The 24,607-nt window shown below is 43.9% G+C and overlaps 1 protein-coding gene and 1 pseudogene across 4 annotated transcripts in view; one reads left to right on the plus strand and one right to left on the minus strand.

The window, feature by feature from the left end:
* The window catches only part of Ninj2 (ninjurin 2), a 93,057-nt gene that overhangs the window by 59,309 nt on the left and 9,141 nt on the right, over positions 1–24,607 (minus strand). The window contains exon 1 of one of the 4 annotated variants that reach the window (XM_013068701.3): positions 11,451–11,564. The exons of the other annotated variants lie outside the window; for them this stretch is intronic. Coding sequence (XP_012924155.2) covers positions 11,451–11,555 — 105 coding nt within the window. The 5' untranslated portion in view covers positions 11,556–11,564. Of the gene's footprint in view, positions 1–11,450; positions 11,565–24,607 lie in introns of those variants that run through there. 4 annotated transcript variants of the gene reach the window in all.
* On the plus strand, positions 27–698 carry LOC147830208 (alpha-crystallin B chain pseudogene; annotated as a pseudogene).

Below are 24,607 nucleotides of genomic sequence, written 5' to 3' on the forward strand. Positions count from 1 at the left end.
TCCTTCCCTCACCTTGCTATTTCTAGATGCGCATGGAATAGGGCAGGTTCTCTGTCAACTTGGATGTGAAGCACTTCTCCCCGGAGGAACTCAAGGTGAAGGTGCTGGGAGATGTGACTGAGGTGCATGGCAAGCATGAGCAGTGCCAGGATGAACATGGTTTTATCTCCAGGGAGTTCCACAGGAAATACAGGATCCCAACTGATGTGGACCCTCTCACCATTACTTCATTCCTGTCATCTGATGGGGTCCTGACTGTGAATGGACCAAGGAAACAGGTCTCTGGCCCTGAGCGCACCATTCCCATCATTTGTGAAGAGAAGCCTGCTGTCACTGCAGCCCCTAAGAAGTAGACGCCCTTTCTCTAATTGGATTTGTAACAAGAGAGTTTCCTCACCAGTGAATAAAAATCTTGTGATTAGTGCTGAAGTTTATTAATCCTAAGGGCAGGCCCAAATTATTAAGCTAATAAACATTATTCAGCAACAACAACAACAACAAAAAAGACAGGACAACCAAACCCAATGAGTAAACTTTGATTACATTTTAATTTTAAAAAGAAAAAAGCTGCAAGGTCCTGAGTTCAATCCCTGGTACCAGACAAAAAAAAAAAAGTGATAAAAAGATAAAAGCTAGAGAGAGCATTAAGTGGAAACTTGGGGAAAGTGAATATGAGCAATAAATCAAGGTTAAAAATGGTTTTCTTTTCTTTCTTCCTTTTTTTTTTTTTTTAGTGCTGGAGATCCAACCTAGGACCTCACATTTGCTAGGCATGCACTCTTACCACTGAGCTGTATTCCCAGCCCTGCAACTTATGTTCAAATGGAGACAAAAAAAAAATTTCTAGAAGGGATATGGCAAATTTGATGAATGTACGTGAAGAGTCTAAAGGTATTCATTGTTATAGTCTTTCCAATTTTTTTTCCATGTTGGAGAGGTAAAGAAGACAAAAGGAGTCAGTCATTTTCATCCCCAAGTGACAAGGGAAACACTAGACTTGCTGTGAATCAGTGAGCAGAATATTGATCTAGTTGCCACCCTGGCTCATGCTGCTTCATTGAACTCAGTCCCCAGGGCCACCAGACAAGGCTGCCATGGATTATCTGGGAGGTAGAAATAGACACCTGTTTCTGCCAACTGTGGCTCCTCTTCGAGGGTCGCCCTACCCGCCAGGCCTTGCCTCTCTGCACACCCTCAGCTCTGAGCCACCCACCTCAACCACTTCAGGACCTGCTGTGTGGTCCTGTGTGTGTCCCATACAGCTCCCAAGGGCAGGGCAAGTCTTTTCTTTTAACCTCCCTACTTCAGCATTCCAAGCCCCGCTCTTAGTACAGAAGAGCTAAATACACAGTAGGTGTTTAGTAAATATATGTCTATTCACTGATTATTAATTATCCTGTCAGTATAAAAAGAAAGACATGTCTGGAAGGGTAAATGGACAAGGTTGGGGTCAAAAAGTTTATCCAACTAAGTATTAAACTGCTAGCAAGTAGGACCTTTGGGAGGAACGCCAAGAGTAGGCTTTGACACAACCTAATTCTGTGGCAACCAAGTGCTATTGGCTTAGGTAGTGATTAGTACCTAGGGGTGGGGTGAAAGAAACACAGCCTTGGCCTAAGCTTCTGAATATCTAAGCACAGCCTGTCCCCAGCTTGGCCCTGTGGGGCAACTGTTGTCTCAGCCCCACGAGAGGTTCCCAAGGAATCAGGGCCAAGCCAAGGATTAAGGACCTGAAAAGGAGAATTCTCATTCTGGCCCCGAGCAGAGTCACTGCGCCTCCAGCCTCAGCAGTCAGATTCCCAACTCCCTCAGGTGGGAGTGGGAGTGGCTTCAGACGGAAGGTGCTGCCCACATGCTGAGCAAGGGGAGCACACCCTGGCCGGCTGCATTCCACCCTCTGCCAACACACCTGCAGCTGCGTTGAAGCTTGTTAAGGGAGTGTAGACTTGTCCTTGTCTTGAGCAACGTTTCAGCAAGGCTGCAAGTCCAGAGGGTAAAGTTCGTCTTTACTCCAGCCAGGGCTTCCAGGAGGAGGCCCTCATCTGTAATGTACGGTTTTTTTTTGCTACAGGGGATCAAACTGGGGACCTTGCGCTTGCGAGGCAGGCAGGGGAACCACTGAGCTAAATCCCCAGCCCTCTTGCATTGGTATCTGATTATTTCAGGAAAGTCTTGAGTTACCTCACAAAAGTACAAATATTTTGGAGAACCATGTTTTGTTCTGCTTTACCATCCATGTTTCCTCCCATGTCCAGTAAACATTAGCTAATCTATAAATACTAGTGAATATTCATGGTATGTAATTCTCCGCAACAATTAAAAATAACACGAAGGGGCCAGGGATTTAGCTCAGTGGTTTCACCGCCTGCTGCGCAAGCGCAAGGACCCAAGTTTGATTCCCTGGTACCGAAAAAACCACAAAGGGGCTGGAGGTGTATCTCAGTGGTTGAACATGTGGTTAGCATTCATGAGGCCCTGGGCTCAATTCCTAGCACTAATAATAATGATAATGATATTAATAATAAAGATCTATATATTTTGACATGGAGAGTTTGCCAGCTTGTATTATTGTATAAACAAAAAAGCAATTAGGCAGAGTAGGAAAGCCTTTATGAAGAAGTAGTGGAAAAAACAAGGGACTGGTCCATATATATGTTTCATTCCTTTATCATGTACTCCCAGTAACAGGACATTTGTTACAAACCAGTGTAGCAGAACTCAGTACAGTGCTACCTTGATTGTCCAATCGCTACAAGCGGTTCCTCTACTCGAACAGCAAAATTCAAAAAAATCTGCTTGGTGTTTATAACTTTGCTCAATAGTTAAACTGAAAATACGACTTAAAAAAATCTGTACGGGCCAAGAGTGAGTCACACGTTGATCGCATCTCGCCATGGACACAAGAGGTTCAGTCTAAGCACTGCTCCGGCACAGACAACATACAGTGCTTGTGTTAGTGCTAGAACATTCGCCATTGTGCTGTTTTGTGTGTGCTTTTATTTGCATAAAATATCATAACCATGGCTCCAAAGAAAGTTAGTGACACCAGCAGTAAAGCTAAAAGGAACGTTGTGAGAACCTTGATAGAGTTAAAGAAAGAAATCATTGTAAAATTTGTTAAAGTCTTGGAAAAATGAGTTTATAAGTAATTTTGGAGCCTCAGAACCAATTATTTTGTTTTCCATTATTTCTTATGGGAAAAATATGTTCAACTCAAACTTTCCAGTGTTTGAACATGAATTTGGAACAAATTGAGTTCTCTCCCCCCGCCCCTTGCCGTGGTGCTGGGATTAGACCCAGGACTTCACACGTGCTAGGTATTCACTCTATACCTGAGCTACACCCCCAGGCCTTTCTAGTTTTTATTTTGAGACAGGGTTATAGCTAAGTTGCCCAGGCTGGGCTCAAACTTGTGATCCTTCTGCTGGGATTACAGGCATGTGCCTTATGCCCAGCAGTACTTTCTTGTATTTTCATTTTCAAAAGGAATTGTAGTTAGTGTCAAATAAATGATATATATCAGGGAGTTAGCACAGGATTTACTACACGATCGTCACACTTATATAGCGCTTATACGGGGCAGGCACTGTTTTTAGCACTTTACACGAATAAACTCAATTAACCCTCACAATAGTCTCATAGGAAACAGGCACAGAGAGGTTACACAAGCTGTCTAGAGCAGACAGCACAGAGAGAAATTCAAGTCCTAGCACTTCAGGTCCAGTGCTCATGTCCTAAACCACTATGCTGAAAGTGCTCAATTAATGCGTCCTTTGTCATATCCCTTTGCTCCCTGTTCTTTGTTTCTACATTCTGCAAGTGCCGAGATGATGCCGTTCAGAAAACACTGTGAGAATGACTGAAAACAAAGCAAAAATCCCCACCCTTAACCTAACCTATGGTTGCACTTGTGCATTTGAAAGTTGGAGGTAACTATAAGGAGCTCCTGTGTCTACCGAAAACTACATGTGGGTTATCACTGAGAGGGCATGACTGCTTGCAGTGACAGTATTTAGTCATGTAATATACACAGGTCACTGAGGGCAGGTTTTAGCCCCAGCCCTAGGTCGCATCAAATTCAGCTTGATAGACAAGGCTGACAATGGCTCAGGTGAACTAAATCCTACCTGACTACAGATGAGAGGCAGAGCCGATAACTTTTGAGAAATATAGGCATGAGGTATACGACTCCCAGAACCCTGAGGGACTAACACTGATGCTACCTGAAAGCAAATTATGTAGCCCAATTGAGTGGGTTTTTGGAGATGACATTGGGTCTTGTGCTGTTTCAGTTTGTGGCCCTCAAATTTGTCAGACCTCTTGTCACGGTGATTTGAACTCCCAATTCACATACAGAATGTTTGGTCTCCAGCAGCCAAGTGCACTTGGGACTGGCAATGACGATCTCATGAAGCAGCGAAGCTGAGCAGTTAGTCAGATGATTAACACGTTCCTGAGATAGAGGAGCTAAGTATCACTTAAGGAAAGTATCTGAGCCCTGCAGAATCAGGTTTCTAAACGTGGAGGCAGTTCAGGAACCAAAGACCTTCTCTTGCAAATCTCGAACTGAAGCTTGCTTTTTTTAAGGGAACTATCAGCCCCCACCCCCACCCCGCCTGCACATGAAAGTCTAGTTCTTCTAATACAGTTCACCCCTAGAGCCATAGCACTGTGGACGGCTCAGACCTCCCTTTCTGTGACACCATGGCCCTTTCATCTCAATATCCACAATTCATCCCAGGTGCCTGGTGACATCTATTCTCTTCTCTTAACAGTTCATGTTCATATTTATTCTATTATTAAGAGTTTTCATCTGTTCTGTTTGGTGCTGAAGGTTAAATCCTAAGGCCTCCCAGTCTATTTTATTTTTCAAAATTATTTTTATTATTTCTTTCTTTATTTTGGTTTTTACAGGGTCTTGCTATGTAGCCCAGACTGGCCTTGAACTTGCAGGGATCGTTCTGCCTCAGCCTCCTGAGTCCTAGGATTACAGGTATGTGCCACCATGCCTAACATTTTATTTTTCTTCATTGGCTTTATGTTTTGTTCTAGGATGGAGCAACATTTCCATTTCATTTCATAAAATAGAATGTGATCCTCTATTTATTTGTTTGAGATAGGATCCCAATATTTAGCCCAGACTGGCTATGAACTTGTGATCTACCTGCCTCAGTTTCCTAGGTGGTGGGAGTACAGATGTGCACCGGTATTTTTCATTTTACTTAAATGTAAAAGGAGACTCAAACCCCTCAGCCAGGTTGCTCAATGCTGCAGCCGATTCCCAACCTCAGCTCTGGAGGAATGGAGGGCTACAGGTAGGAGTTGGAGGTCACACATGACCTTTATAAACTGCACACTCTGTGTCTAGCGATCTTAAGGCAGGGGTTCTCTAGAGGGTTTTCGGGGCTTTCTTTTATGTAATCATCCTTACAAAGTGAAATTATTTGACAATACGCTTATACTCTTTTCAAATAAAAATCAGCTGTTGTCCTACAGATTGGTCATTGAAACAAAAACGCTGGTTTCTATGGCCAAAAAGCTCTCTGATTTTCCAAACTACCACTTAAATCTCCCATCCTCTCACATGGAAGGGGTGGTCTGGGGACGTGGAGGATTTCGAGCTCTGTGCTCCCGGCCTCTGTTTCCTGCTCCAGGTGATCTCCAGGTGCTCGGTACTGGCTGGCAGGTGTGTTCTCTAACAGGTTGGAAGGAGTGGGGAGTGGTCATGAGGATGGAGGAGGAAGCTACTCCAAGTCAAGATGAGCCCTTTGGCAGCCAGAAAAGAATTCTGGATGGATACCTTTGATTAGACCCTTGTTCTAAAGACAAGCTGGGGTGGAAATCTTTTCTAATGCTCCTGTAGGTTATTTCTCCTTCTGGCCTGGGAAACACTGTGTCTAACTTGGAGGACGATGCCAGCTTAGGGTGGAATGTAGCTGGACACCACCACTACAGGCCTTTTGCTAGCCTGGCCTTGAGCAAATGAACTTCTCTGAACTTCACACTTTTATCTGTACCTTGGGATTCATGATATTATCTTTAAAAATCAGAAAAAAGAATTATGCAAATGCTTACTTGATACAAAGTGCTCAGAAAGAGGCAGCTGTCACTATTAATAACCCGAGGGAAGCCCAGGGGAAACACAGCAGGAAACCAAGGACTTTTCTACGAAAAAAAGGAACCAAAACAGCCCGGCTGCAGTGCACCCTGCGCTGCCAGCAAGCCACGGGGAGGGGGCAAGGCAGACGAGGCAGGCGCGGGAGGCCTCTGCCCGGCTGCTGCGGCCTGGCTCCTGGCTCAGCTGACCTCGTTCTCGCCGGGTTTCGAGGGTGCGGGGCTCCTCCGGGCCGGGCCGGGCCGCTTTCCGCCCTGAGCGCCCCTCCCTGCGGTGCGGTGCGCGCCGGGGGAGGCGCCTCCTAGGCCGGAGCCTGCAGAGGCCGCGGCTCGCCTGCTAAAAGGCGCATTCACATTCCCAGGAAGAAGGCTGACCCGGCCAGGCCCCTGCGGCCTGCAGATCCCCGATCCCGGGCTGCTCCGGTCTCCGGGCAATACTGGGCCTTTTTGTTCCTAGCGGCCTCACCGACCCCTGCCTGCCTCCTCGCGCGGTGGTCTTTCTTCGCAGCCCCCTCGCGCTTGCACCCGCGCCCCACCTACAGACCGCCTGCCTGCCTGCCTGCCTGGCGCGCGGGCTCCCGGCGGGGTTTGGGGCAGGGCGGCCTTCGTGAAGGACTCACAGAAATGTTGGCAGTTTGAGGCCTTCAGGCCTAAATCCCCCCAGCTGCTTCACATAGCTCACAACTTAGGCAAAGAGAGAGACGAGCAGGAGCCCTCCATTTGGGACTCCACCACGCGCCTGGAACTGCACATCGTGTCCTCTTACTAATCCTCACGGAGGCCCTGCAGGGATGTGCAGGGCAGGGGGAGCCAAGGCTCCGAGAGATTAAGGATATTACAGCTGGGCAGCGGCAGAGTTTACACAGCAGAAGTGAGGCCCTGGGCCCCACCCCCAGTCCCCCAAAAGCAAAACAAAAGGCTAATGAGGGTCTAGTATACAAGGTAGCCGAAGCCAAGATTTATTGTTCTGTTTTGAAGCACCCCTTTCCGCAAGCTATTACTTAATTTTCTTTTGCGATGCTGGTCATGGAATCCATGACCTTGCACATGCTATGTTTTGCCACTGAACCACACCTCCAGCCCCAAGAACTGCTCTTTGTCATCAGCCAGAAGGGGTCACCCTGCTCCCACATCTTTTCTAGAACCAACCACCTTTCCCTCACGTGGTGAGAGACTTCAGTCCACTGTTTTATTACTCTTAGGGGGACTCTTTTTTGGATGTGTGATTTCAGTGATGGAACCCAGGCCCTCATGCATGCTAGGCAAGCACTCACCAATGAGCTGCATCTCAGCATTTAAAAAAATTTTAGACAGGGCCCCTCTTGAGTTGCCTTAGGCGGGCCTTAAATGTGTTATCCTCTTGCCTCAGCCTCCGGAGTAGCTGGGATTAAGGATACACCACCACACATGACCTACTTCCCTTTTTGATAACCCTTATCACACCATCTATTTTTTTTTTTTTTTTTTGGTACTGGAGATCGAACTCGGGTCCTTGACACCATCTATTGCAATCCCTTATCTCTCTCTCTGTGGATGGAAGGAAGCTACCTGAGTACAGGAACAATAACCTGACAATTACCTTAGCACCAAGACGAAATTCTTCGGTCTAGTTCCCAAGGTGCCAGGGTTCCCCAGGAACACCTTTGAAGACCACTGAACTAGTTATTGCTGGGAAATTAAATTAAGGCAAGAAGGAAACAGACACAATTGTAAAAACCCGACCCCTAATACTTCTGGCAGCTGGGCTAGGGATTTAGCTCAGTGGCACCGGGCCTGCCTCCCAAGCACAAGGTCCTGAGTTCAATCCCAGGTACCGAAAAACAAAACAACAACAACAAAAAACCAACAACAAAAAAACTTCTTCCAGTTTCTAGCTGTGGTGATGTACACCTGTAGTCCCAACTACTTGGGAAGCTGAGGCAGGACGATTCCTTGAGGCCATGTCAGGACCCCATCTCAAAAAAAAAAAAAAAATCTTGGCAATAATAATATTGGCTATCTTTTATTGAGTGCTCATTATATAACAGGGATTGTTCTAAGTATGTGAGTATCAGTGAATCACCTGGGGAATCTTGTTAAAATGCAAGTTTTGACTCAGTGTATCTGGGGTGGGGCCTGAGATGATGCATTTCTAACAGGCTCCCAGATCATACTTTGTACAACAAGGTTTTGGTGTATTCATTTATTTTAACCTCTTAGTGACCTATGAAGTTGGTTCATTTCACAGATGAAAAACCAAGAGGTTAAACCCCTGACATGTATTTATGTCAAAATAGTGGGCAGGGGTGTAGTTCAGTGGTACTGCACTTGCCTAGCATGTGTGAGGCCCCAAGTTTGGACCCCAGCACCACACACACACACCACACACACACATACAAATAAATAAATAAAAGGTAAATAAATAAAAGAATGAGTAATAATAGACTGCAGGGCATTGTGGGAAGGCAGGGTAATATAAGCAGTATACAGTTGCAGAAAAGGAGACATTTATAAAAAGCCTGGCATGAAGGGGGAAGTTGAAGGGGGCTGCACACAAGGGTGCCTCCCCTATTAGGGAAAATGTGTACAGTACCTAGGCTATGAGCAGTGCTGTGTGCACAGTACCTATGGCTATGAGCAGTGCTGTGTGCACTGTACCTAGGGCTATGAGCAATACTATGTACACAGTGCTTGGGGCTGTGAACTTTCAAAAGGTCTCAAGTATTTGAGATCTGAGAAAAAAATATTGGAACCTACATATGAACATTCAAAATAATAATTTCAAAATTAAAGTTATTTTTTAAAAAAATGTTTTCAAAATTTTCCATGAAAAAATCCATATTTAGTGAGGGATACGCATATATTTTACCAAATATGATAGAAAATGAGCTGGGCTTTGGCCATGTTGACTTGGACATCATCCTGAGGGTGCCTGGGAACAACTGAGAAATGCAGGGAAGGTTTCTCTGTGGCTACAGTGAGCAGAACGGATTGGAGGTGGGCCAGTCCTGAGGCCCAGCAGCTAGAGACCAGAGAGGCAGTTACCATCTTCCAGACTCAAAGAAAATCTCTCCTTAGTGCCAAGATTAGCATAAAATGATAGCATTATACAACCCAATTATCCTTTGATTTCTCCAGCACCAAGCTGACTCAGATTCTAAATTTACTTAAGATTTGGGGACAAGGGCTTGGCCAACTCCTTTTTTTTTAAGGCCAATGATGTTGCAGTCTCAGAGAGGGCATGTCAAGGGGCACACACTGAGTCAGACAGACATGGATTCGAATCTCAGCTTTACTGATAAAACTGACATAAACATCTGTCATGGAATTAAGAGAGATAAACTACATATACGGTACAGGGTGCAGGAGAGGTAACTTATGAATAAATCGTAGCTGTTATCATGTATGTGCCATTGTTGGGGACCTAGGCTAATTTTCTCTAGGAGGAAACAGAGTAGGGTGAATAATTGAATCTTATCAATCTGAGGTAAAAATGATTGGCCCCATTTTGAGTTGAGGAAACTAAGGCTCAGAGATTAGATAACAGCTCAGTAGATGAGGGGTAGACATGGTTAGTTTGCAAGAGCTAGGATTTTTATTTTGTTCTTATTTCTTATTTTTTTCGAGACAGGGTCTCACTATGCAGTTCAGGCTGGACTTGAACTCACTATGTAGCCCCCCCTCCGCTGGCCTCAAATTTGCAGTGATCCTCCTGCCTTGGCCTTCTGAGTGCTGCTGGGATTACAGAAGTGCGCCAACATGCCTTGCTCTTCTTTCTGCTTGTGCCTTCTCCCTTGCAGCTGGCATTTGCTGCTCCCACCAGTTTGTGATGGGTCCAAAACAACTCCCCTTAGTTGGTGCAGGTCAGTCGTTGTGGCCAACGGTGACACAAAGTACTCTCCTCTGGTGCCACCAAGCACCATTTCCCTTCTTCCCCAATCTCCCTGTTATCTCCTTGCCCCTTAACTTTACAGCCTCAGAATTTCCCTTGTCAAAGAGCTTGTCTTTTTGAGACTCAGACAGAACCACCCCGTCCTGGGGTGCCTTCCAGGGCACCTCCCTGTCAAGGGAGCAGATAAGTAGGTCACCATCGGGATCCTGGGAGAGGAAGCCAACTTCTTTGGGGAGGAGGAAAAATACTGCAGAGCACACAGAGAATGGGAAGCAAAATAACAGTCATAGTTCATCCGCACCCCACCCAGGCCCGTCTCCCCTCTGCAGTCCACTGTGGCTGTGGAAAGTGGAGGCAGCAGCAGCTCACTACAGGTTGGGAACACCGGTGAAGACTGTATTGGGCAGAAGGCTTCTGTCCTCCTTGCTCCCCTCCACCCAACCTGCCTCCTGTTCAGCTGCCCCACAGCACCCAGGCGGCACTGTTCTCTGCAAAGGGGCCTCTCAGCTTCAGCTTTGAAGCCTGCTCCCTGCTGACTGCTCCTCCAGGGCCATGATTGCCTGGGGCAGCAGGCCAGAATCCCATTTACCAAGACACTGTTGTGGCAACCAGGACAAATCACAGGCTTTGCAAGATTTAACCCCCCCACCCCCCACCCAGGGCTCTTTTGGCTACAGTTCACAACAGCGGGCGTGGATGAGCACCGTGAAAAACAGAGACAGGGAGAGGTGGAGTGTGGCAGTAAAGATCCAACACTACAACTCCGCCCTGCCCCACTGTCCCTGGGGACCGAGCCCCACTGGCCTCATAACATGGGGGCAGTCACATTTCTAGGAAACTGCAGCTGGAGGGGAAAGGTCCTGGCTGCGGGAGCAAGGTTGTGTACAACGTGCATCCCGGCAGATGACCAGTCCCCAGACTCCATGCCCACCCTGGGTCAAAGACAAGCACACAAAAACAAAAAGACCAAAGGCTGACCCTCGGACCTGGGAGTGACCAGACCCACTTCCCTGGATGGCGGCTGTGGAAATAGGGGAGTTCACCTCTGGAGAGGATGAGGTGGTTTCCACCCTCCTGGCTGGCAGCCCGGTGAACTTCCAGGCCAGAGTCCCTGAGTCAGGACATGAGGCTCAGAGGCGACAATCCAGGCTTTGGGGTGCAATGTTCCCAGCCTGACTTGTGTTTCCATACTGCCCCTTACCCTCCCTCCCCCTGTTCCCAAGACCCCTGGCAGAGTGTTCAGGGATCCTACACCCCTCTGTTCTGTAGAAGGGAATGTCCTCTCACCCCTCCAATGTCTGTGCTCAGGCGCCCTGGGGGGAAGCCCCACTCCTGTCTCGTCATCCTCTTCCCTCCTGCAGCTCACAGGAGAGACAGTGCTAGGTGACAGGAGAGAGACATCCATCTTCACCCAGCCCCTTCCTTATGCTTAATCTCTCTAGAGGGGTAGACCTGTCAAACACACCTTGTTCCCAGGCTGCAGTAATCCCGAGCCATCTCTCATCAGAGTGGGTGGAAACCCCAAGGTATGTGGCAGGCAAGTAGCAGCAGTGACAGCATGGCGGGGCATCGAAACCGAATAAGAAGTTTGGGCTTGTGAGGCTTAGATCCTTTGTGTTCTTGGAGAGCAATTGGCAGCTCCTCCTACCTGGCACCTGCCCCAGGCTGGGCCCCTTGGTTGGCCAGCATCTCCGCCTGCGCCTGGGTGGGCTGCCTTCCACAGGTCTAGCAGGTGCTAGCCCTCAGCTTGGTTAGGACTACTGGGAGGAAGGGGCTGGCCCTGAAGTTTCCATCTCCCCCAAGCATCAATTAGTCATGCATCTAAGCAGGGCTTCTGAAATTTAGTGTGCATCAGAATCACCAGGGCACTTGTTAAAATACAGCAGCCCACCCTTATCTCTGGGTGACATGTTCCAAGACCCTCAGGTGATGCCTGAAACCCCGTAGTGCTGTGTTTTCTTTTATCTTTTCACTTCCAGAAGCACTTCATGGCTTCTCTTTGGCATATCCATACTCCTACACTTTAAAAATATTCTGTAAAATAAGGGTTACTTGAACACAAGTACTGCAATACCACAATAGTCAATCTGATAACCAACATTGCTACTGTGTGACTAATGGCAAGTAGTGAAGACAGCATGGGGGTACTGGACAAGGGTGATTTACATTCCATGCAAAAAGGTATGAAGTTTCATCCCACTACTCAGAAAGGTGCACAATTGAAAACTTAGGAATTGTTTATTTCTAGAATTTGTCATTTAATATTTCTGGACCAGACTGACCTTGGATAACTGAAACCTTGGGAGTATCGTACAGATTAGGGGGTGCATACAGATTTCTCAGTCTCATCCCCAAGGTTTTGGGTTTGATAGGTCTGGAGTGGGGACTGCAGTTGCATTTCTAACAATTCCCCAGTGACAGGTGGCTATCATTCCAGGGACCACATGTGAAAAACCAGTGAGCTAGCATATAGTAGAAAGAAATGCTAAGTTCAAGTCCCAGCCCTGCCACTTTCCAGATCTGTGATCTTGTACTTTGACTTCTCTGAGCTTCAGTTCCTGCCTTAAAAGTGCAGTGATGATCACTGGAGAGTTGAGAGGATTAGATTGCATCATAAATTTGAAAGACTCAATGTACATGGATATCAGGGCTGGGGTTGTAGTTCAGTGGTAAAGAATGTGGTCAGCATGTGCAAGGTCCTGGATTCAATCCCAACCACCACAAAAATAAATAGGTCAATAAACACACTATTTATTGAGTTTGTTTGTCTCCTATCAATTATTCTACCCAATGCTATGGGTGACTTTGGGCTGATCACACTTGAGGATTATAATTCCCGGGTAAACATCCCACATCTCTGGACTTCAGTTTTCTCCCCTGTAAAACAAAAGCTTTGGTCTGCCAGACTACTATGGTTTCTATCCAGATGTACCTCCAAACCTCATGTGCTCATAGGTGGGGCTTTTGGGAGGTTACTGGATGTGTGATACTGGATTAGTCCGCTGGTGGGTTTATAGCTGGGTGTGATGTTGGAAGATGAAGCCTAATGGGAAGAAGTGGGGCAGCCACCTCCCTTCAGTGCTCGCTGCTTCCTGCCTGCCATGCCATGGACTGTTTCTTCTCTGCCACACCCCTCTGCCATGCTGCCCTGTCTTTAAGGCAGCTGACTATGGACTGAAACCTTTAAAACTCTGAGCTAAAGTAAACCTCTTCTCTGTAACTTGGGCATGTCAGGTATTTTGTCCCAGCAATGAGAAAGTAACTAAGACACAGACTATTTCATGAGGGATGAACTGACCAGTGACTGGTTACTGATGTTGCTCTGCAGTGTCTGCTCAACTCTCACGTGAAGGTCTAGGAAAAAAATGTGGCTGTGACCTCCAAAACCTGACCCCTCCTCCCTGAGTCAGACTTCTACACAGGACCTGGAGGGGCTGTCATTTCATAGACGAAACTGAGTCTTTAAGGCCCATGGTGATCTGTTTCCAACCTCATTTATGGTCATATTTCCTTCCATTTCTCCTCTGTTCACCTTACACTCTACACAAGTTGGGCTCTTTGTCCTTCCCCAAAGAAGACTTACATCTCCCTGCCTCCTGCCTTTGTTCACATTCTCACCATCAGAATACTGTTGCCCCAGTTAAAGTCCTATTCAGGGAGAAAAATTTGCCAGCTATCCCTCAGATAGATGACTTATATCTGGAATATATAAAGAACTCCTCCAAAATAAATGACCCAGCAAAAAATGGGCAACTGAAATGAAAAGATACTTCTTCAAAAAATTATCAATGGCCAATATATACATGAAAAAATGTTCAACATCACTGACCATTAGAGAAATGCAAATTAAAGCAACACTGAGATTCCATCTTACCCCAGAAAAAATGGCTATCATCAAGAAATCAGATAAGAGGCTGGGGATGTAGCTCAGTGGCACTGTGCCTGCCTTGCAAGTACAAGGTCCTGAGTTCAATTCCTGGTATCAAAAAAAAAAAAAAAGAAATCAGATAACAGGAAATGCTGATAAGGCTAGGGGAAAGAAAGAACCTTTGTATATTATCAGTGGGAATGTAAATTAGTACAACCACTATGGAAATCAATATGGTGATTCCTAAAAAAAATAAAACTAGAAATTCCATTTGACCCAGCTATTCTCCTTCTAGGTATCTTCATGAAAGGGATAAAGATACTGTATCACAGTGATACACACATACTCATGTTTATAGCAGCATAATTCATAATAGTAAATCTGTACTAATGCAAACGTGTACTAATAAAAAGTTAAAAATGCCAGCATGGTAGCACCTGCTTGTAATCCCAGCATTTGGGAGGCTGAGACAGGAAGATTGCTGTGAGTTGCTGGCCAGACTCCGAATTTCATACCAAATCCTTCTATCCGTCGAGAAATCTAGTCTAATCTAATCTAATTTATCTCAATTGAATTTTATGTTTTCTTCAGTGATAATAGGCCATGCTAGTGGAACTATCAAGTATAAGACTGAAGTAAAATCTGGGGTGCCACCACCATACACCCTATTTGGATCTGATACAGTCTCTCTGTTCAGCCACACAGAGACGCAGGGTCTGCTAGATTATCCCTGGATAATACTATGTAAAGTTGGTTTGTGCTGCATGTTCAAATATGAAAAACAAGAGTTGTATTATGTAAAACTTCTATAAAGTGGGACAGTCACTGAAAAAGAGATGCCTACTTATATGCAAGATTAGTCAGCTATTTATTTTCTATGATAATTGGAGACAAGGATAAATATATTTATATATGTGCATATATATATATATATATATATATATGCATGCTATGGCCCAAATTTAGAAATCTATTCATTTGCATATAGACACACCTGCTTCTCTAACTTTCTTTTTTAAACTATAGGGGTTTTTTTTCTATTCTAAATATAGTATATGGGTTCATAGAAAATGTGCAAAGGAAATAAAAAATACAAAGAAAAGTAAAAGAAGAAAATGAGTCATGCATAAACCTATAATCCAGAAATAATCCATAAAAATTTTGGTATATTTCTTGTCAGTAGTTAAATATACATATTTATTCTATATGATTTTTGAAGGAATTCAAGATTAAAAGTTTATACAATTCTGTACTCGGGCTGGGGATTTAGCTCAGTGGTTCTGGCACCTGCCTCGCAAGTGCAAGGTCCCAAGTTCAATCCCCAGTACCAAAAAAAAAAACAAACCATGATACAATTCTGTACTCAAATTTTTGATAACATATGATTAGAATTTTGGTATTCCATTTATTTATTTATTTATTTATTTATATTAGCGATCTATTAACTGCATAACTTTTGAATACCAGAGAAACTCCAATATGCATAAACCTGCATGAAATTCTCAGTTCCCAAACTTTGGTTATATGAATATGCCTCAAACACCACAGAAATTAATCCTAATTTAAAAAGAAAAAAGTCTTAAGAAACAAAAAAGCCCTTCAATTTTCTTTCATCTGTTTTCTTTACACTATAGGATGATAACTTGTTTTGTTCTACATTTCCTTTTCCCTGGGTCAATTTCCAAAAACAATGTGAATAAAAATTGATTTGGGGTGGGCCGGGATTTAGCTCAGGGGTTCCACCGCCTACCTCACAAGCTCAAGGTCCTGAGTTGAATCCCCAGTACCCCCCCCAAAAAAAAATTGATCAGGGGAAATAGGAGAGATAAAGTTCATGTCTCATGACAACTTCTGGAAATTAGCCTGTCTTAAATAAATAAAAAACTGTTTTAACCTAGGATATTTGTATTATGCAATATGTATGAAGAAAACTCCAATTCTTAGTTTTCAAAATTCAAAAGTTTAAACAACATGGAGCCTAAACAGGAATTGGAGGTGAAAGGCTGACAGGCAGACTTGCAACAAACCCCATGACAAAGATGCTTGGATTTCAGCTTCTTCCTGGGTTCACTGGCATTTGCTAGCTGCAGAAGCAATCTGCATAATATATAAGCATGAAGAAAGATCTGGCAGCTGAGCACCTTTTATGAGGTTTCACAAGAAAGCTAATGGGCAAAAGAAAAGTACAAAAACAAAAAACCAAAGACTGAAACAGAAAAAAATGGGAAGAAAACTAACCCTGTGTAAGTCAGGATGGAGAGGTCCCAGATGTCCAAACTGACAGCCTCCTGAGTGTTGGGATTATAGGCATGTGCCACCCTGCCTGGCTCCAATTTGTTTTCTGGAACTCCCATTTGAAAATACTTCCAAAGTCAGGTTCTGTTTGGCTACTTGGGAGGCTGAGGCAGGAGGATCACAAGTTTAAGGCCAGCCTGGGCACCTTAGTGCGACCTTGTATCAAAATAAATAACTGAAAAAAGACAAGACTTCCAGAGAAGCCTTCTGGTTCCTCATTCTGTATGTTCAGAGTGCAGAAACAAGGTGAAGCCAAACAGGCTGAAAAAAAGTCAACAATTGTTAGGAAAAAGGAAAAGAGGAAACAGAGGTAGGAGCTCAACAGGACAAGTTTATTGCAGAACAAACCGGAGAGGGACCGCTCTGGCACTAGGGATCAGAGCAGCAGCTCTGGTACAGGTGATGGGGTCTTCTGTAGGGTCACAGGGAGAGGGGTTCAGTGAGAGGGGCTTGTGGCTCCCTGCCAAGATCAAGGCTTGAGAGAAAGGGAGCGGTGTAGATACCCAAGCACCAGGCGTGGGAAAGCGCGGGAGCAGCAGCTGCTCAGCAGCGAAGCTGACCGCGTTGTGAGCCCCGACGTGTAGCTGTGCTGGGCGGGGCCGTCTAGAGGGGTCTCCGATCAGGAGGGCGGCGGTCAGATGCCTTCGACAATTCTACTTGGCTCTGAAAGTGAGGTGAGAACACAGGGCAAACCAAGACTTGAGAGAGACCCACAAATACAGCATTCATAGCTCACAGGGCAGACTTACAGGTGCCAATCTGCAGGAGCCAGTACCAGGTCAGAAGACTGAGCTGTCATGGATGAACTTCTAGAGGCCCAGAGGGGATGAGTGTAAGAGTTAAAACCCCAGGGGGCCTAGTCATGGGAAGGGAATCAAGGGGAATGCTCCACCACGTTCTCACAGTAAATACTGGAGGAAAATCTCCTCATGCTTCTGCCAGGAGGAGGGGAAGAATAGCCATGTTGAAATATGCCGGAGTGTTCTGTTCTCAGCAAGGTCTGCCCTCTGGAGAAACTGTTTAGAATCTAACCTGCTGAGGTTTTCTCAGAGCCTGATTGACCTAGGGGAAGGAAAATACCCAACTTCAGCCCTTCTTCCTACCCTGTGCTCCCTCAGGGAGGGCAGCCAGGACTGAGAAGCAGCTGAAGGTCACAGTCCAGGTGCAGGGTCACTGAAGACTGAGGTCTAATCCTAGGACTGTAGAAGCCTCCTCCTCCCCCAGAGCTTACCACTGTGGCCTAAAGGCCATTCTACAGCAGTTCTTTTTGCCTGACATCATGTCTGGCTATCAAAAAAATTTACAAGGCCTACTGAAAGGTAGATTAACACAATTTGAAGAAGACAGACCAAGCATCAGAACAAAACAGGGCAGAGATGTTGGATTATCAAACCAGGAATTTCAAACAACTCTGATTCATATGTTAAAGGCACTAATGGACAAAGTAAATAGTGTGCAAAAGCAAATGGGTAATGTAAACAGAGAGATGGGTAATGTAAGCAGAGAGATGGAAATCCCAAGAAAAAAAACAAAACAAAATGCTAGAGATAAAAAACACAGTAATAGAAATGTAGCCTTTCAGCAGCTTGTTAGTAGATGACAGGGCTGAGGAAACAGCCTCTGAGCTGGAGGATATATCAACAGAAGCCTCCTAAACTGAAAACCAAAGGGAACAAAAAATGAGAACAACAGCTCATTCATGGGCTGTGGGACAACAGAGACAGGTGTGAATGTGTAATGGGAATAGCTGAAAGAGAGGAAAAAAGAAGAGAAGAAACATTTGAGACAATAATGACCAAGCATTTTCCACAAATTAATGTCAGACACAAAATGATAGATCTAGAAAACTCAGAACACCAAGCAGGATAAAGTTGGGGTTGGGGGAACCTACAGAAAAATCAAAGATAAAGAAAAATCCTGAAAGAAGCCAGAGGGAAAAAGGTCTTACCTATTCAGAAACAAAGATAAGAATTACATCTGACTTCTACAAATGTACAAGGAAGATGACAGTGGACTGAAATATTTTAAATGTTTAGAAAAAAAATCTGAGATACATATATATTAAAGATAAATGGGGGCAGGGGATTTAGCTCAGTGGTATTGCTGCCTGCTGCACAAGTGCAAGGACCCGAGTTCAATCCCCGGTACCAAAAAAAAAAAAAAAAAGATAAATGGATAGAGAAAAATAGACCATGCTGACACTGATAAAAAGAAAGCAGGAGTAGCTATATTAATTTCAAGAGAACAAACTTCAAGGTAAGGGAAGTTATTAGGGATAAAGAAGAGCATTATATCTGGGCATGGCACAAGCCTGTGATCCCAGCACTTGGGAGGCTGAGACAGGAGGATCACTAGCGAGTTCAAGGCTAGCCTGGGGTACATAGTGAGTTCAAGGCCAATCTGAACAATATATCAAGAACCTGTCTCAAACAAACAAACAAACAAAAAAGCAGATAAATAAGGGCATTACAAAATGACGAAGAGGTCAATAGTCCAAGAAGATAGAACAATTCTTACTGAATAGGCATCTAGGTGCAAGCCCTACCAAGGTCCCAAGTCGCATGGAAGATGCTGAATCACCCCGCTGCAGACAGGCAGGTCTGCACACGCCCTACCGAGGTCCCGAGTCGCGCAGAAGATGCTGAATCAGCCTGCTGCAGACAGGCAGCCACCTGGTTCCACACTACAAAGACGCAGAGGACACTGGACCACCAGACCACGGTACTGAGTCCCGCTGCTCCCGGCCCAGAGGTAGGGGCTTCTGAGCCACCGTCCCACTGCTCCTGGTCCAGAGGAAGGGGCTTCCTGGTCACCATCCCTCCCGCTGCTCCCAGCCCAGAGGAAAGGGCTTTTGGGCCACCTTCTGTCCCGCTGCTCCTGGCCCACAGGAAGGGGCTTCCGGGCCACCATCCCTACCACCGCTCCTGGCCCAGAGGTAGGGGATTCTGAACCGCTATCCCACTGCTCCTGGACCAGAGGAATGGGCTTCCCGGCCACCATCCCTCCCGCTGCTCCCAGCCCACAGGAAAGGGCTTTTGGGCCACAATCCCTACTGCTGCTCCCGGCCCCTGTCCCACCTCTCCCAGCTCACAGGAGGTAATCTGTGCAGGTGCCAAGAGCCCCCCCCCCCGTTGAAATGAGAAAACACGTAAATAAATCTCAAAACCAGACTTCCAGATCACCTACAGCAACCCCAAAGGGAAATGAGATGGAACACTCTGATACTCAACCACCTGGACCCACTGAACTGGCAACAAAAGGGGATCTGGAAAAAATGAAATCAGAAATAATTTCTCAGATAACAGGAGAAATTGTGCCCCTAGTGCAAGACATGATTAATAAATTTAGAGAGGAGCTGAGGCACATGATGGAATCCCAACATAGGAAACAAACGGAATCCATAAAACACATGCAAATACATTTCCAGGACATGAAAAACTCCATTGAAAGTCTACACAGCAGAATGAGCCAATGTGAGGACAGAATTTCAGATATAGAAGATAAGATTGCAATTAACGACCAGGAAAAGAAAAATTGCTTCAAAATTATAAGGGAACATGAGAAATCAATCCAGCAGCTGCTAGACGATGCAAAGAAGAATAACATAAGGCTGACTGGAGTCAATGAAGAAACAGGTGAGAGTGCAGAAGACATAAAAAATCTCTTCACAGAAATAATGGCAGAAAACTTCCCAAGCAGGGGAAAAGAGCTTGACATACAGATAAGTGAGGCATATAGGACTCCAAATTGCCTTGATCAAAAAAAATCTACACATAGGCATACACTTGTTAAGATTCCAGAAACTCAACAGAAGAACAAAGTTCTACAAGCAGTGAGAGAAAAGAAACAAATCACATACAAGGAAAAGCCCATCATAATCACAGCAGACTTCTCAACACAAACCATTAAGGCAAGAAGACCTTGGAGTGACATATTCCAAGCCCTAAAGGAAAACAGCCTTCAACCCAGATTGATGTACCCTGCAAAACTATCTTTCAAAATGGATGGAGAAATAAGATACTTTCATGACAAAGAGCACCTTAGGAACTTCGTGAATACCAAACCAGCACTCCAAAGAATTTTTCACAATATCCTAGGAACAGACATTGAGGATCACAACCCCAGGAAGCAAAGCAGAATGAACCCATCTGGCATGACAAGAAATTAAACGCAAAGGGGGACAATCCAACAAAAAGAAAAAGTCTTGGCAATGACAAGTCAATACATTTCAGTTATAACCATCAATGTTAATGGTCTCAATTCACCAATCAAAAGAAATAGACTGGCAGAATGGGTCAAGAAGCAAAATCCAACAATATGCTGCATACAAGAAACACACTTCATTCAAAAGGAAACTCATAGACTGAAAGTTAAAGGGTGGAAAACAATACTCCATGCGACAGGAACCCGAAAAAAAGCAGGAGTAGCTATCCTCTTTGCAGATCAAGTAGATTTCAAACCAACACTGATTAAGAGAGACAAAGAAGGACACTACATCCTTGTAAAGGGAACAATCCAAGAGGAAGAGATGACAATCATAAATATCTATGCACCAAACACTAGTGTACCCAACTATATAAAACAAATACTAACAGACATGAAAAGTCATATATGCACTAATACAATTGTAGTAGGGGACCTCAACACCCCACTGGCACAAATAGATAGATCAACTAGACAAAAAATAAGTAATGAAATACTAGAACTCAATCGAACTCTTGAACAAATGAACTTAACAGATGTTTAGAGAGTCTTCCACCCCACAAAATCAGAATACACATTCTTCTCAGCTGCACATGGGTCATTTTCCAAAATAGACCACATACTCACACATAGAACATGTTTAAGTAAGTGCAAAGAAATTGAAGTTATCCCCTGTATATTATCAGACCATAGTGCAATGAAATTGGAGATCCATACCAAAAGAAACTCAAAAAATTTCATAAACATGTGGAAATTGAACAACACACTTCTGAATAACCAATGAGTCACAGAGGAAATTAAAGAAGAAATCAGACAGTTCCTTCAATTAAATGACAATGACTATGCAACATATCAGAATCTATGGGACACAATGAAAGCAGTCTTATGAGGGAAATTCATAGCAGTGAATACGCATATTAGGAAAACAGAATGAGCCCAATTAAACAACCTGATGCTGCACCTCAAGCTTCTAGGAAAAGAAGAACAGGACAACCCCAGAGCTCATACAAGGGAGGAAATTATAAAGATCAGAGGGGAAATCAATGCAATGGAGACCAAGAGAACGATACAAAAAATCAATGAAGCCAAGAGTTGGTTCTTCAAAAGAATCAACAAAATTGAGAAACCCTTAGCCAACCTTGTCAGAAAAAGGAAAGAAAAGGCCCAAATCCATGCAATTAGGAATGAAAAGGGTGAAATTACAACAGACCCAGCAGAAATCCAGAGGATCATCAATACCTACTTCCAGAACCTATACACCAATAAGATGGACAACACAGAAGAAATGGACAGATTCCTAGATACATACGAATTACCAAAGTTGAACGAAGAAGACCTAAAAATTCTGAACAACCCAATATCAACCAATGAAATTGAAAACATAATTGAAAACTTATCAACTAAGAAAAGCCTGGGCCCTGATGGCTTCACTGCTGAATTCTACAAGACATTTAGAGGGGAACTGCTGCCACCACTGTTTAAACTCTTCAATGAAATTGAAAGGGAAGCAATACTCCCAAATTCATTCCTGGAAGCAAGCATCACCTTGATCCCCAAAGCAGAGAAAGACCCAACTGAAAAAGAGAACTATAGGCCAATCTCACTAATGAACATAGATGCAAAAATCCTTAATAAGATACTGGCAACCAGAATGCAGAAGATCATCAAGAAGATCATACACCCTGATCAAGTGGGATTCATCCCAGGGATGCAGGGATGGTTCAATATACGAAAATCAATCAATGTAATACACTATATCAATAGAGCCAATGACAAAAATCATATGATTATCTCCATAGATGCAGAAAAAGCATTTGACAAAGTCCAATATGCATTTATGATAAAAACCCCACAAAAAATTGGAATAGATGGTCTCTCCCTCAAACTGATAGAAGCCATCTATGAAAAACCAACAGCCAATATCATACTAAATGGTCAAAACCTGAAATCCTTCACACTAAAATCAGGAACAAGATAAGGATATCCACTATCACCACACTTGTTCAATATAGTTTTGGAAACATTAGCCATGGCAATTAGACAAGAGAAAGAAATAAAAGGAGTAAAGTTAGGAAATGAAGAAGTCAAATTGTCATTATTTGCAGATGACATGATACTCTATATAGAAGACCCCAAGAACTCCACCAAAAATCTTCTAGACTTAATAACCAAATTCAGTCAAGTAGCTGGTTACAAGGTCAACACACAAAATTCAATAGCTTTCCTCTACACAAATGACAGACTCACTGAGAGAGAAATAGGGCAAATAATTCCTTTCACAATAGCATCCAAAAAACTGAAATACCTAGGAATCAACCTAATGAAAGAAATCAAAGACCTCTTCCCTGAAAATTATGGCACTCTGAAAAGAGAGATTGAAGATGATATTAGAAAATGGACAGACATCCCCTGCTCCTGGGTAGGAAGGATTAATAGAGTGAAAATGGCCATACTTCCAAAACTGCTATATAGATTTAATGCAATTCCAGTTGAGATCCCAGCAGCATACTTCATGGACCTCGAGAAAACAATCCAAAAATTCATTTGGAACAAGAAGAGACCCAGAAGAGCAAAAGCAATTCTAGGTAACAGAGACATGGCAGGGGGTATCACAGTCCCCAGCCTGCAACTATACTACAAAGCTACTGTGATAAAAACAGCATGGTACTGGCAAAGAAACAGACCTGAGGACCAGTGGAACAGATTAGAAGATGCAGAAACAACGCCAGACACACTCAGCCATCTCATCTTCGATAAAGGAGCCAAACACCCTCACTGGAGGAAAGATAGCCTCTTTAGTAAATGGTGCTGGAAAAATTGGGCTTCAACTTGCCAAAGATTAAAACTAGACCTATATCTCTCACCATGCACTTAACTAAAATCAAAATGGATTAAAGATCTAAATATTAAAATAGAAACTCTGAACCAGTTGGAACAGAGGTTAGGTGGAACCCTTGAAGACATCGGTGTAGGAAAAGATTTTAGGAAAAAAACCTCAGTTGCCTGTGAACTAGCACAAACAATCAACAAGTGGGATCTCTTCTTATTAAAAGGCTTCTGCACAGCAAGAGAAACCACCAGCAGTGTGAAGAGACAATCCACAATATGGGAAAAAATCTTCACGTGCTCTTCCTCAGACAAAGGTCTACTATCTCGAATCTATAAAGAACTTAAAAAGATCAGACCTCCCAAATTTAAAGATTCAATCCGAAAATGTGCATGTGAAATGAACAGACATTTCTCAGACAAAGAAGTAGAAATAGCAAATAAATACATGAAAAAATGTTCAACATCACTTGTCATTCAAGAGATGCAAATGAAAACAATGCTGAGATTCCACTTCACTCCAGAAAGAATGGCTGCTATCATGAAATCTACCAATAACAAATGCTGGCGGGGCTGTGGGGAAAGAGGAACGCTTCTCCACTCCTGGTGGGAGTGTAGACTGGTGCAACCACTGTGGAAATCAGTATGGAGATAACTCAAAGAACTAGGACTGGAAGTCCCATTTGACCCCGCTATTCCACTGCTGGGGATCTTCCCCAAAGAATTCAAAGAATCATACCACAGTGATATATGTGCACCCATGTTCATAGCAGCACAGTTTGTAATAGCTAAAACTTGGAAACAGCCCAAATGCCCATCAACTGGAGACTGGATCAAGAAAATGTGGTTTTTTTATAAAATGGAGTACTACTCAGCCATAAAAAATGAGAAATTAGAGACATTTATAGCTAAGTGGATGCACATTGAGGCAATACTCTTAAGTGAAATAAATAGGACACACATGTATAAATACTGAACAGTTTCTCTGGTGTGAGAAACTGAAAGTGTAAATAAGGACTAAATGTATAATAGGTCATGTGAAATAGGAAGAAAAGGGGCAAAGGGGAAGGAAGTGGGAGGGCTAGGGGAAAGGATAGAAGGGAATGGGATTAATATGAGAAAATGGAAAAATAGGAACAAAATCTTTGTAAATAGGGAGGACTGGAGGGGTTGAAGGGAGGGCTGGGCAAGGGTGAAAAATAAGAACCAAGAGAGACTATGTAAAGGTGCAAATTTCCAATGGTGAATGTCATTATATTGTATACCTAAAATGTACCAATGATTAGAATGAATAATCGATAATGTAAAATAGGAAGAAAAGGTCCAAAGGGGTAGGGGTAGTGGGAGGGACAGGAGAAAGGAAAGAAGGGAAAGGAAAAATGCTGAGAAATGGAAAAAATGAAAATAAAGTCTTTGTAAATAGGGAAGGG

The sequence above is a fragment of the Heterocephalus glaber genome, unplaced genomic scaffold (genome assembly GCF_053883595.1).
Source record: "Heterocephalus glaber isolate CG9 unplaced genomic scaffold, H.glaber_assembly_v1.0 deba00000281, whole genome shotgun sequence".
Classification (NCBI taxonomy): Eukaryota; Metazoa; Chordata; class Mammalia; order Rodentia; family Bathyergidae; genus Heterocephalus; species Heterocephalus glaber.